Here is a 13,992-nt window from a genome sequence, read left to right on the forward strand (position 1 = left end):
TTAAATCCCTTTCATTGCCACATATGAACATGATTAAACGCATGGTATTTAATTTGTTGTTCAAGTAGTTTTATTAACTTTTACCTTGAAAAAAAAAAAGATACAATTCTGGCAATGATGTAAAACAACTATATGATAATTCACCAGACACTGATATTTTACATTTTTGCAGGTGCTATATACAAACAAACAATCTAACATTTGTCATGTTTTTTTGGTGAAATGCAATTTTGTTTGTTTTTGTCAGATGATTCATCTCCTGGTCGCTCAAAGACCCCTGGGTGGGTGGGTGGGTGGGTTGGGGGGAGAAAGTTTCTTTTGTTGTCATCTTCAAAAAGACAACAAGAGGGAAAAGACCAAGGTGTCCCCTTACAAACAGCACTATTGAAACACGTCATGTGCTGATTCTTTTGATGGTTTTAGGCCTACAGGTTAGACCAGTGGTTCTCAACCTTTTCAGCCCCCGACCCCCAAGATAAAGGTCCCAGAGAGTGGGGACCCCCACTGTAGCTGAAGGTGGTTGAACACAGACACGAACATTGAAGAACAGTCATGTGGAGACAGGACCATCTATGAGGGGGAATAAAGGGGAGAGATTTTTGGGGTCCATCCATAAAGTCAGTAAATGATGGTTTATTGTTCTATGAATCTGTGATAACCACATTTATTTATTCATCTGAATAATATCCACTGTTATCCAGGATATTTACTATTATTTGTGCCATAGTATATAATCATCTTAAAGATGTAAATCCTTGTTTTAATCAGACATAAAATGGGTTAAAAGTGAACAAAATGGTGGAAATGGGAAGGACTCGTCGTACGTTCACGGAGGTTTGGACTCCAAAGGCAAACCAGCAGGGGCTGTTTACGGAAATTTGGAGATCCAGAAGCGGGTGATGGAGCTGAGTTTCAGGGACTGTCACACTGAGCTGTCTAACATTCAAGAACAAAACTGTTTTTTGTGTGTGTTTCTTTGCGTTGTGTATTTTTGTTGTTTTGTTATTGTTGTATATATCTTGCGTTGGGGGGTGCACAAAAATGAAGGAATGACACTCGAACACCTGCTTCAACACTCTTAGCTGAGTTGGAACAGGTGTAAGTATGGTATAAAAATCAATAATGAAAAAAGGTTTTATGCTTTACTGCAGCCTCACCCCTGTTTTACAGTATTAAATTTGAACTACTTTTTAGGGTCTTACCTATAAAAATAAAAATATATATATACTGTATATTTTTTTGTAATTTTGCTATTTTTATGCTTTAGTAGCCACACTGTAAACAAAAGTCAGTAAAATATACAGACTGTCAAATTCCAACAGTAAAGGAGCATAAATCCCAAAACTTCATTTTACTGTATTAAATACATCAAATAACAGTTAATTGTGAGACTGGACAAAACTTTATTTTTACGGTAATGAAATGTTGAAATGACAAAGATTTTCTGTAGAAACAAATAAATATACTTACATTTTAAAAGTAAATTTTGTAATGGAAAAAATGTCTGACAACCATAGATTTTACAGCATTGTAAAACCCTACGATGGACTGGTGCCCTGTCCAGGGTGTACCGCCGCCCAGCGCCCAATGAGAGCCGGGGATTAGCACCGGCAGACCCCCGCGACCCTGACAAACAGGAATAAGTGGGTCTGAAAATGTATGGATGGATGTTTGGGCAAAACTACATCCTACGGGGTTGTGCACATATCAGCAGTAAAGGACAATAACATACATATATATATATTTATTTATTTTTAATTCAGAAACTGATTCACTGCAAACCTAACTATTAATGTGCATATCATTGTTAACCTTTTCACCAAAAAAAACTCAACAGCTAAAAAAGATGTTTAAAATGAAGTATATGGTTGCTGAATAAAATTGATTTCAAGTATCTTTTTTAATTTAAGTTATTATTCAAAAACAACTTTGTTTTGTTATGTCTCACGCCATATTATCAGACCACCTTAACCCCAATTTCCACTGGATGCGGCTCCGCTGCGTTTCGTCTCCACTGTGCCACCGGAGCTGATAGGTTTCCACTTTAGTCTATGTATTAATTTCCACCAGGTCCGCGGACAGCGGAGAAAAAACGGATCGGTGACGTGGCGCAGCGGAGACGTATCCAGTGGAAACCCCCAGTAAGTGTTTTAATTTCAAGTTAGTTGGGTCCTCTTAGTTTAAGGTACACTCCAACACAGTAGGTGGCGGTAGTGCACCTGCAACACTAAACAAAACAAATCTCTGCTGAGATGTGTGCAGATCGCTCTTTTTACCTGGACACCTGTTGACCTTGCTAACGGACGCAGTTTCGAATTCATACCAGAGCCATTTTAGCTGCTGGGACCACAGCATCTTTGAACTTTTTAGGTGCTTTCACACCGAACGCAACTGAAGTGACTGAAGCAACGCGATTACATTAAAATCAATGTAAATGACGCAATCCCAAGTAATCTCCTCTCCAAGCGACGTAATTTGAGCAATGAGGTTGCGCTCGTCTTCGTCGCTCAAAGTTGAAAAATCTGAACTTTTTATAAGTAGCAGATTTGAGTGGCCAAAAAACAGACAAAAAAGTGGTCAATATTGGCTTAAAGTGGGAGAAATTAGGGGATGGGGGGTTTGGGTAATGAAATTTAAGTAGAAACTATTAGTTTAAACTGGCAAATAATGCATGACAAATCGTGAATGTGGTTAAATTGGCCAAGAAATAAGCATGAAATATGAATATGATGAAAAGAGATTAAAAGTGACAATAATGGGTCAACATATGAAACATTAGGTGGGAAAAGTGGTGGAAAGGGTTTAAAAGTGGAAAAAATGTGCATAAAATGCATTGAAATTTGATGGAAAAGTGTCCGAAATGGGAGTAATGTGGCAAAAATGCATTAAAATGAGGAAAAAATATGACAAGATAAAGTGATGAAAATGGGTTAAAATATGGCAAGTCTGTTGTAGTTGCAAAAAAAGTGTTGAAATAAGCAACAAAAAAAAAAAAAGAAAAGTGCTCTAATTGTTCAGAAAATACTTTTAATTTCTTGAAGGCATCTGGCGACCCCAAACGTGGTCCTGACCCCAAGGTTGAGAGCCCTTGGGTTAGAAAATGTAAAGGAGAGCCCTCAGTGCAGGTTCCGTTCATCTTGATTAGCGTGTAAGCGTCATCAGTAGAAGCTTTGATCAAAGTAGCAACACATCAGAGAAGAAGTGATATCCTGGACGCCAACAGGCAGTGTTCCTCTTCTAAGCTCAGCTGCCTCTATTTGGAGTGTAAGGTTTGTATTCCTGCTAAGCTCCGGGATGCCCTGAAATAGAGTGACAAGCTGTCCCCATAAATACCCAGTCCCTCCAGGGGAATGTAAGTGCTTTGTGATCTTGTGTCAGCTTTGCTCTGAAGGTGTAGAGACTTTGTTATTCTGTGAGTCTGGTAAGAGCACCTTTGTCAACCTTTCATTTTGGTCATCTAAACACCAAACACAAGGCCTGGGGGCTGTACGTGTCCACCGTCACCCCTGTGACCCCTGCACAAAAGTAAGGTGTCATTCATCAGCGTCAGAGGGTGGGGGGTGTTTGTGTACTTAGGATGGCCTTCGTATACACAGTGTGTCAGAGACATGGGATAGAACTAACATGTGAAGAACAGGTGGCTCGTGCTCCCTCAGACATCCGGCAAGGGTGAGGTTTAGCTCAAGGACACACAAGGCTCGGGTATCCTCATTTGTTTAGTTTGGAGGGTGTGTTGAATACTTGTCACTTTGCATCACTGGGAGTTTAGTTCAAATGGCAAGAACAATACACACACATACAGTAATACCTCAGCAGAGGAATTCTTCCTTAGAAACGGCCCCAGAAGAACCCACAGCTCACTCATTTTCTCCATCAGCAGGAGATAAAGGATGAGTTACACCCATTCAGATCTTTTTTCCTGCCCATCGTCCTTGGTTTGTACCACTGTGTACGTACCCACCCCTTTACTGCAGAATGTTGTTGTGGAAACATTAACTGGAGCTGCTGACCCAACAGCAGGCAAGCTAAGATCCCGTCTGGGTGGAGGGGGAGGTTTGAGTCGGCTACGTTTGCTCACTCGAATGGATCTGGGTGTCCCGGGGACCTCCTGCGGACATAGAGCCAGCTCGCTACCGTTGCACTCCTCATGGGAAAACAAACAGCCATTATTCAGGTTAGTAGTTATCGGTGAACTGCGATCCAAGGAGGGAAGTTCTTGAGCTAAATTGTGCATCACTCCTCCACTGGACCCCTGGCTGCCTCGCCTTCTCCGAAAACTTCCCATTTGAACAGGTGGGGGCTCCATATCAGAGTGACCAAAGGAGCAGATTGGGTCAGTTCGTCTGGATGCTCCTTTGGCAGAAACTAAACATTGCTCCTCTTCTTCAAATTGTCCCTTTGCCATCCTCTTCTTCTTGTTCTTCTGTCTCACTGAGCGTTTAATGGCACAGACAAAGTCTAGTATGTTTAAAAGGAGGGACAGAGCGGCAACACCCTGCATAAAGTTGAGCATTATGGTTTTCTCAGTAGGCCTGGAGATGTAGCAGTCCACCTGAGTGGTGCAGGGAGGATACTGGCACAGAAACCTCCTTGGGATGTAAAAACCAAACAAATAGTAATGAGCCGCTCCAAATCCCGCCTCTAGCAGAATCCGAAACAACAGCTGAAGGATGTAAGCTCCTGTGAAACAACCCTGCTGACCCCCCAATAGAAGCAGCTGGTTTGATGGGAACTTAATAGAAGCTTTGGAGTTTCCCGAGGTGTCCAGTTCCACTGTAAGTGCATTAGACACTTTGTGAACCACATAAATGACAAAAATGGTGAAAGGAAGACTCAAGGTGACAAGCTGGACCAGCCAGAACCGCAGGAGCGAGATCGGAGAGAAGAAGTCGTAGCAAACATTGGCACAGCCTGGTTGGATGGTGTTACACACGAACCGGTCCTGCTCATCCTGGTAGAGAGGGTAGCCGGCAAAGATGAGGACCAGGATCCGGAGGAGGACCATCACAATGACCCACACCTTCCCTACGAGGTGAGCCACCAGTTCAAAGTTACACATTATTTAATAAAATAAAAATCCAGATGACACTATGTTTATTTAGTTTTACTCACCCATTAAAGTGATGCTGTGATTGACAGAGATAAAAAGGATGTCACAGGCACTTGATCCTGCCATGCTTCCAAAACTTTTCCACGTTTGGATTTCCAGGTCAAAAGCTTCCAACAGCTAGAGTTTTCATCCACTGGTCATCATCCCAATGCTTCAGTGTGGCTTCCAGCCAGACAATAGCCACACAATCCACATCAACGACAAGTCTCAAGAGTCCTTATAGTGTCTGGTCCCTGTGGGAGAATTCCAGTCTGGTCAGATTTGGAACGATCCAGGTTGTTGGAAAGCCCTTTGGTCGTACCTCTTCCACTCTTCCCCACAGACAACTGTCTGTCCTCAGACAACAGAAGACGGGAGCGTGCCCCATTGTCGGTCTATTCTTAACACTCTTCCAACGGCACGTCGTCGTCCTGGCATTGCTGAGATATTTTAGTACCGTCGGCAGAACTTACAGGACAGGAACAAGCTCCTGGAAAACTTGGTCTTAATGGTGCATTTAAGTTGTGTGATACAGAAGCGAGCAGCTCTGTTGTCCTACCTATTTTTGCTATAAAATGTGATATTGGTCAACATCGGTATCAGGTTTTTCCAGATGCTGTTGTTTGAGAGTATATCTTAAATAATATGGCACTTTTTCCATCACTGAACTTCAATTAAGTATTATTGCTTTGCACAGATGATTTTTGTTTGTTGAATACATCCAATTGATGTATTGATATATTGATATGTATGTATATATATATAGTGACCTACAATTAGGTGTCGGGGCAGGAGGTTTATGTATACAGGTATATTGGTGTCAGTTAATATGGGAAATCGGAAATTTTGTATTGGACAAATGCAGTATATTGGTTATCGGCAAAGAACCAACATCGAACATCTTTAGGTCCAAGTATTGAAATGTTTGTTTTGATCTTCAAAATATTCAAACGTCAACTGAAAACCTTACCTATGCATGTTTTAAAATTAATGTGGCAATTTTAAGTTGATAACTAATTTCATCATACATTTATTGGACTATAGCAAGAATCAAACTAAATCTTCTCAGTAAATTAGGCCTACAGATAAAAGTTTTGGCAGACATTAACAATAACAATAAAAATGGCTTTTTTCTAGGAGACTCAAAACACGAGACAGAAACCATTATTAATTCACACCAGTCACTCTCATCAGTCATACCGGTGGTGGTAAGCTACAACGTAGCCACAGCTGCCCTGGGGCAGACTGACAGAAGCGTGGCTGCCATTTCACACCTACGGCCTCACTGATCACTAACAACATTCATGTTCAATTCATATCCATTCATACGAGGCAATGTGGGTAAAGTGCCTTGCCTAAGGACACAACAACAATACTTGGATTGAGTGGGATTTTTTTTTTTACATTTATAAAGATGACTTCAATGCGGAATATTCCAATATATTGATATTTTGTGCATTAGGAATGATTGATCTAACAAAGCTATTAAAATAGTCTTGTAAGGTTTATGTCTTATGGTTCCATCAGGAACATCAAGTTCTATTAGCCTCCAGGTAAAAAACTGCAACTACAGAGAATTAAGGGGAAAAAAAAAAACATAATTTTGTTTCAAATCATTTCAAGGATATTTTTTGTTTATGTCCCGCTTAATTTTTTATTATATTTCTGTTTAGAATAAAGCTCTGGTTGGTCAAAAAAGAAAACTAATTTGTAGATCAGAACACACAACAGACTAAAGCACACAGACTAAAAAAACAAAACAAAATACTGCAACAGTTGTTGGTTTTATACCGAAAATTTGGTCAAAGAAATCTCCAAATTAAGAAGAACTGTGAAAATTAGGAATTTCTCAGTAATCCACATGGACATAGGACACGTTCATCTACTTCTTCCATTCAGTGGTGAGAGCAAATGCCCCATACACCAGATCACCCATTAAAACCAGTGTATTCTGGGATATCCATGTCTAAACTGGTTGTTTATATGGATTTTAGATCCTTCAAAGTGTGGTCAGACCTTCAAAAACCAGGAAACATCCTTGTATCTACCCTGCGGTGGGAGCAGGTGACTTGTTTCCCCATTGCACAGACTGATATAATCACTTATTAAAATTCTTGGTGTTTTCTGAATGAATTTGGGTTCCAGCATGAACTAAACCATTCAGTGAACTACAATAGCTCCTGTTTTCCCCTTAGACCATCTTTTATGAAACTGTAAGAATAATTTACTTGCATTGATATGGTTGTTTGCTTGGGGCAGGGATCTTTGAGCTAAAACCAGTTTTCTGACTTGTTTTTTGCATCATCTCTTGGTTTGTCAAAACACGGTTCGTGATCTGGACTGGGGGTCTTTTAGTGGTCCAGGAAGTGCATTTCCCCCTGAAGACCCCTAGGGGACAGTCTAACCCAGGGGTGAGGAAATCATTTTAGTTCAGGGGCCAAAAATGGACCTGTTTGATCTTAAAGACTAATTTAAGGTTCTGCGTAAAATCCTGACTACCAGTCAAGGCGATGCATTGACGGATAGACAGCTAGGGCTGTGATTGGTCAGCTCCAAACCTCAACCCCAGTCACTGCCTTTTCCAGTCACAACGCCATGTTTTAACTTTTAGCGTAGCGATTCAAGAGTTGTTTCTACAGTGGATTGAGTGACAGAGAGAACCGAGACGGACTAAAAGTGCCAGAGCTTTATTATTTCCTTTCATGGCTGCAGCACGTGAAACACCGTCCAACCGAGTCAATCAAGGCCAAAAGGTGTGTGTTTACTGTTATCACTACTTTGCCTCATCTCTGTACCTACAGTGTGTGTGTTTTATTAACAGTAAACAATGACCAACATGCTGTGGAGGCTGGGTTAGGGTTGAACTTTAAACCAGGCTTAAGAGGGCCTCAGATTTAAGGCGGGAAAATGAGTAATTTCAACAAACAATTTGGAGTTTCATTGACTGTGTGTATTTGGAGAGGCTGAGATCAGTACAACTCAATTCGTTGGTCATTTACACAATGACTAATTTTGACTTTTACCTACGGGCAGAATTGGATGCTCTAAAAGGTCGGATTTGGCCCCCGGGCCTTGAGTTTGACACGTGTTCGTCAATAAACAGGAGTTTTTATTTTCAGGTCAGCCTAATGTGTGGTTAACCATCAAAATCTAATGAATCACATCAAAACCAAACAGAGATAAAATGCTTTTAAATTGTTCATTAAACACTGAATTTAACCAAGTTTTGGTTAAGACTATAAACTAAACAGAAATAACAACACTTCTTAATGAGTTATTTTTGACTTACCTGATAATGCTAATATTTTCTCTGCTGTTTGAAAGCTCTGTATAAAAGGTGTTCTATGACTTTAATCTGAAGCGTGTGGAAATGCTGTGAAAACAATGTTCCCTTCAAGAATCCTAAAAGAGCCAGATGTTTATTACTCTTATATCTTATACAACATGGGACACATAAAATGGCATTTCCCGCAGTGCAAACAAAAACAGGGGTCCATCATTTAAATGTTAATACTTCACCACTCTGCTGACATTGATTTGTGGTAGAAACAGAGAATCAGACGTACTGTATGTACTGCCCTCTGCTGTACAGTAGAAACTCATTCCATATAAATAATCACATTGCTCTGCTGTTTTCTTACAATTCAGTCTACAGATTTTTTTTGCACACTGGTGCAGTATTTACACTAGACAAAGACTATTTACCAAAAAGTTATACAATTTATGATTTAGTACGTAGTGTGTAAAGTCTGAGTCCTGGTCCTCGTTGTGTGTTTACAGAGCGTATTACAGGCACCACAGGTCGGGACAATGGCAGTGAAAAGAGATGAATGAAGCTCTACGGCACGGCTCGTATCAGACACGCTCGCTCTCTGTGTGTGTGTGTGTGTGTGTGTGTGTGTGTGTGTGTGTGTGTGTGTGTGTGTGCTTCAAACAATGAAATGCAGGAATAATATTGCTTCATGTGGTTGGTAACAAATGGCCCTGAATCTGGAACGAGAAGTTTGCATGTGAGGTCCCCACAAAGATGGTCGCTGATATGTGGTCCTGGAAAATGGACAAACTTCCCACAAAGCATCTGAGCTTTTCTAGTTCCACATCAGAAGATTCTCTCACAGTAAGCAAATGAATCCAAACGTCCTCCATCATCACCAGCTGTCACCAGAGTCCTGTTTATTCCTCTTGTAGATTATGATCGTTCTTTTCCCCACAAACAGACGAGTCTGTGTTTCCGTGTCACAGTCACTGCATGTTTGTTTGGTTCTGAGAAAGCGGCCACTTCCACCTCTTTATGTACAACAACCAGAGAAAGTGCAATCACACTCGTCAGGGTGTGTGTGTATGTTTGCGTGTGTGTGTGTGTGTGTGTGTGTGTGTGTGTGTGTGTGTGTGTGTGTGCGTGTGTGTGTGCGTGTGTGTGTGTGTGTTTGAGACAGACGTTGATCCTGCCCTGGTTTTCCAGCTCACCAAACCAACCAATCCAGTGCAGACGTGTGCGTTAGGAAATAACGGCCGGACACCACCGCACCACGGCCAGGTTGTCGGCGCTCACCGACCGCTTCTTGGCTAGTTTCCTTAAGTGTTTGTATTTGTCGTCACACAAACGTGCGATGGCCTGAAAAAAAACCCCAAACATCACGAGTAAGACACAGCCAATCAGATTCAATCAGATTTATAAACTGTATTCAGAATAAAATTTTAAAAAAATGACATTTCTAATTACCAACATGTATACATTAAATATCACTATTCTTTCATATTTACGAAGCCCCTAAAGTCAAATTAACAAACTTTTGCGAGATCGCATAAAACTAGGGCGTGTAAAACAAAAAACAACCAAAAAAACACCTCAAGTAAAGGACAAAAAGCCCCTAAAGTGCCTTAAAGAGGCATCGTTTCCCAACTTTTTAGGAACATGATTCATCCAAAGTGAGATAAAGTCACAAATATAAAAAGGTACGACTGTATTACCAGTTTGCACTAGGGGCTGAACACACTCGTCGATTAGTCGACTTTAGTGTTGTCTCGCGACTCTGTCCACGTAACATCGACTAGTCGCAGTACCTGACTTTTGCCCAAGATGGCAGCGCAACACAGCAAATGAGGGTCCTAGTACCCCTGCACAGCAAGGCACCACAACATACAGTGTTTCTCGCTCCTTCCTGGTTTGTGCTCAAACTGCAGCTGGTAGGCAGATACTACGGCTAATATACATGCTAACGTTAGCTGTAGTGGTAACATGTCTGTGTATTAAGCAGATCTGGAAAACATCAGTAACGCAGGACGGAAGCTCCTTTAGCGGGGAAAGACCGCTGTTGTACCAAAATCTGTGACCCGAAAAAATCTGTGACCGCAGGTGGCGACAGTTCCACTCCTGCGGCTTATCGGCGTACATTTACTCCCCCTTAAACACGTATGTAATTGTTCTCCAGTCTGCATTTACTTCACCCACCAGAGCGTCATGTTTAAGGGGGAGTAAATAGCTCCTGAATAGCTACAAAGAGGTTTAGCACTCTTCTTCTCTACCGCAGAGAAGCCGCAGCGGTCACAGATTTTTTCGGGTCACAGACTTTGGCACAACACTAGCTTCGGTGAAGGAAGCTATTAAGGAGCTATTTACCCCCCCTTAAACATGACGCTCCAGTGTGTGAAGTAAATACAGACTGGAGAAAAATTACAAACGTGTTGTAAGGGGAGTAAATGTCTGCCGAGAAGCCGCAGGGGTTGGAATTGTCACCACCTGCGGTCACAGATTTTTGCACAACGCCGGTACTTGGCTGCCACTCGGCTCAGCTTCAGCTCTTGGTGACGTCGTCAACACGACTAGTATGCACATAAAGTCGACCTTTAAAATGATGTAGTCGTTCAACCCCTAGTTTGCACTTCCAGATATAAATAGTATGTTAAGTAAGTACGTAAGAAACAAACAATATCCAAGCAATCAGTGACATATCAGTCCCTGCTTCATCTTCACCCCAAATCTTATGTAATTTAGAGAAATTGCAGGATTTTGGAAAATATGAGTTATTTCAAACAATTGAAATAAAAAATGACAGCCATCATATGATACAATCAAAGGGGAATCTGTGAGCAACACAATTATTGCTCAGTGTTATTGCATTTCTGTATTTGGAGGAGCTGAGATATCTACAACTGATTTATTTGGTAATTTACACAATGATTCATGTTTTCTGTCATTTTTACATCCTCCTGCAGGCCACATTGGATGCTCTAAAGCACATGTGAAAATCAAGGCCCAGGGGCCAAATATAGTCCTTCAGAGCGTTCAATTTAACCCACAGGAGAAAGTGAAAATTAAAGGTAGGGTAGGTGATTTTCAAAAGCTAGCATAATTTTGAATGTAGCCTCCCCGACGGCTGCAAGCTGCTGCAGTAGAGGAGCTCAGCTCATCGTTTGTATTGTGTAGAAACTACGTTGTCTCATGTCTCATTCAGCAATAAGTAAACAATAAAATTTACCATTATGTATGTTAAAAAAACGTAACCAAAAACTCTGTTTTAACTGTCAGCGGTGACGTGCTTTCTGTGTGAGCTCGTGCATGTGATGGATCAAGAATGAGCAGGAAGACAGAGAGATGTGATTGGTTACAAAAAACGATTTGTTTTTTTTTCCATTGGTCAAAGTTATTACAGATTTACAGCTGCTACAAATGATGGATTTTCTTTGTTCCTTCTTCAGAGCACATACGATCTTAATTTCTGTCAGGACATAAAGACAGTTTCAACCAAAAACTTGAAAAGTGTATCTGGAGAAAATCACCTACCCTAGCTTTAATCAGTTTCAAATTGTTGTTGAAAGAACTATTTTATTCCACAAAATCTCCCCAAATTAATTAAAAATTGGTCAAAATAAATAAATAAATGAAGGACATTTAAGAATCTGTCACTTGTTGTTTAGATATTGTTGATGGCTTCCATATTTTATATATAATTCATAACTTGGTTGGTTTTTCCACCTAAAACCTGCGGCCCACTTGTGATCAAACTGGTTCATATTTGGCCCCTGAACTAAAATAAGTTTGACACCCCTGCATTAATGGGAGGGATTTGGCCCCCAGGCCTTGAGTTTGATGCGTGATGTGAAGGATTACTAAGGATAGTATTTCACTGCATATGTTGACTAAGAACTCAATCAGTGATGTTTGTGGAAGGATGACTCAGCATGTTTGAGGAAAAATGACTCAGCAGCAGCTGATATTCACGGAGGTTAATTACACAGCAGCAGCGTCCTGTCCTTCACCCTGCAGACAAACTAGCATCAGCGTTGTGTGAAGCTAACGCTAATTATCCAAATGACCTCGGCTCATTGTTCACATCCTGCGGCCGCACTAATTTAGTGTTAGACTAACCAATTTACTTTTTTAGGATGTTCTACAAAGACTGCACAGTGTGCTTCACCTCCAGTTTGCGAGCCTTGTCCCTGCTGAGAGGTTCCAGGGGTAAGCTGAGGTTGTTGGCCTCCGCTAAGGAGCGCAGGTCAAAGTAATACTTGGCGTAGACGCTGGACGGCACGTTGATGTTGAACTGCAGCAGCTCCAGGAACTGACGCTCCAGCTCGTTCCTTCAAACACAAGGAGGGACGCTTTTTAAAATCCAACACAAACGTTTGGTTACGTTTCAAACAATGCATTAATATTTAATGCTTGAGCAAAAAGGAGACAACAGAGTTAATCTATGGCCTCACAGTGGGATCCAAAGGCTCTGTGTGAATCACCACTTCCACCCACAGACACCACAGTGGAAGCTATGGAAGCTATGGAAGGGGTGTTAATCACATCTCATTAAAATGCTTTTCTCATGTATTGGATCAGAACTGACAGCTCTGCGTGTTGACATCCACCCTCATCTCTCAGCACCTCAGCAGTGCATCCAACAAACCCATCCATCCATCTCTTCTTCTTCCACACCCACACACATTTAGAAGCACGCAGAAACAGGAGCTAAATTTAGCCTCCTCTGCAGCCAAATTTGCCTTAATAATCATTGATCGATGTTGCATGTATAGAAACAAAACTAATTGTTTAGATGATTGAAATGTGCAGGAAAGATTGTTTCTTATCTTAGAAATAAATGATTAAATATTCCACCGAAGCCACAAACCAACCAAAGCATTACGCAGTAATTCTAACTTCTTTCTAAGGCTGGGAAATGTGGACGAAAACTCATAGATATTTTTTTCTGAAAATGGCGATTTGCCCCACTGCTGAATGACCTAGGATCTGGCTCTAATGAGGTCAACACACAACCTTCTGGAACTGCAAAGACTGAAAGTGCTTCAGGAAAACAAAAGTGACATGGTAGGCCAAAGCAACAACCTCACACACTGATAGTGGGAGACGTTTCTGTTAAAGATGCTCAGAAGATGTTTAGCAGCAACGTGAAAGTGATCTGTTTACCTAATGACACAGTATCAGACCTGGCTGACAAAATCTTGCATATCGTTGCAGATTACTCACATTTGAAAAATGTTGTGATTCATTTTGGGTTAAATGATTTAGCCAAGGAGGAGTCTGAGGTGTTAAAGCAGGATTTCACCCATCTGCTAAAAACTGTGAGCTGTTTACAGCCTAAAGTGTTCATCAGTGGCCCGATACCTCCAGTCCGCAAAGGAGATCTGAAATTATCAAGGATTTACTCTTTGAATAAATTTCTGTCTTCGGCTTGTGCTGCCCTTTCACTAAATTTTATAGAAAATTTTCCTATTTTTTGGGAACGTCGTCATCTTTTTAGAGCAGATGGACTGTGTCTAAACAAGGCTGGAGTAAAACTCTTCACATCCAACTTGTTTTACTTCACCAGTCACACTGCTATCAGTTCTGATAAAGACAGAGGACAACATGTACCATCGGAGAACAAAACAACAAGGAAAGAACATGGAGTCGA

The 13,992-nt window shown here is 41.1% G+C and overlaps 2 protein-coding genes across 8 annotated transcripts in view; both read right to left on the reverse strand.

The window, feature by feature from the left end:
* Nucleotides 1-3,149: 3,149 nt before the first annotated feature.
* On the reverse strand, nucleotides 3,150-5,270 carry LOC114454323 (gap junction delta-4 protein-like). Its single transcript, XM_028434690.1, has 2 exons — nucleotides 5,113-5,270; nucleotides 3,150-5,025 (listed from the first exon to the last, which is right to left on the reverse strand). The coding sequence occupies exons 1-2, from the start codon at nucleotides 5,174-5,176 to the stop codon at nucleotides 3,896-3,898; spliced, it is 1,194 nt and encodes a 397-aa protein (XP_028290491.1). The 5' UTR covers nucleotides 5,177-5,270; the 3' UTR covers nucleotides 3,150-3,895.
* A 3,222-nt stretch (nucleotides 5,271-8,492) lies between these two features.
* The window catches only part of LOC114454160 (cyclin-Y-like), a 76,053-nt gene continuing 70,553 nt past the window's right edge, over nucleotides 8,493-13,992 (reverse strand). For all 7 annotated transcript variants that reach the window (XM_028434401.1, XM_028434400.1, XM_028434404.1 and 4 more), the window contains 2 exons: nucleotides 12,508-12,670; nucleotides 8,493-9,704 (listed from right to left, as the gene is read on the reverse strand). In XM_028434401.1, coding sequence (XP_028290202.1) covers nucleotides 9,588-9,704; nucleotides 12,508-12,670 — 280 coding nt within the window. In that variant the 3' untranslated portion in view covers nucleotides 8,493-9,587. The remainder of the gene's footprint in view (nucleotides 9,705-12,507; nucleotides 12,671-13,992) is intronic.

Source organism: Gouania willdenowi, chromosome 20 (genome assembly GCF_900634775.1).
Source record: "Gouania willdenowi chromosome 20, fGouWil2.1, whole genome shotgun sequence".
Lineage (NCBI taxonomy): Eukaryota > Metazoa > Chordata > Actinopteri > Blenniiformes > Gobiesocidae > Gouania > Gouania willdenowi.

Excerpts from the sequence above, each read along its gene's own strand:
- LOC114454323 (XM_028434690.1), bottom strand. The coding sequence starts at position 5,176 with ATGGCAGGATCAAGTGCCTGTGACATCCTTTTTATCTCTGTCAATCAC. Across the intron at positions 5,026-5,112 it reads TCACAGCATCACTTTAATGG|GGAAGGTGTGGGTCATTGTG; the intron begins GTGAGTAAAACT and ends CTCACCTCGTAG.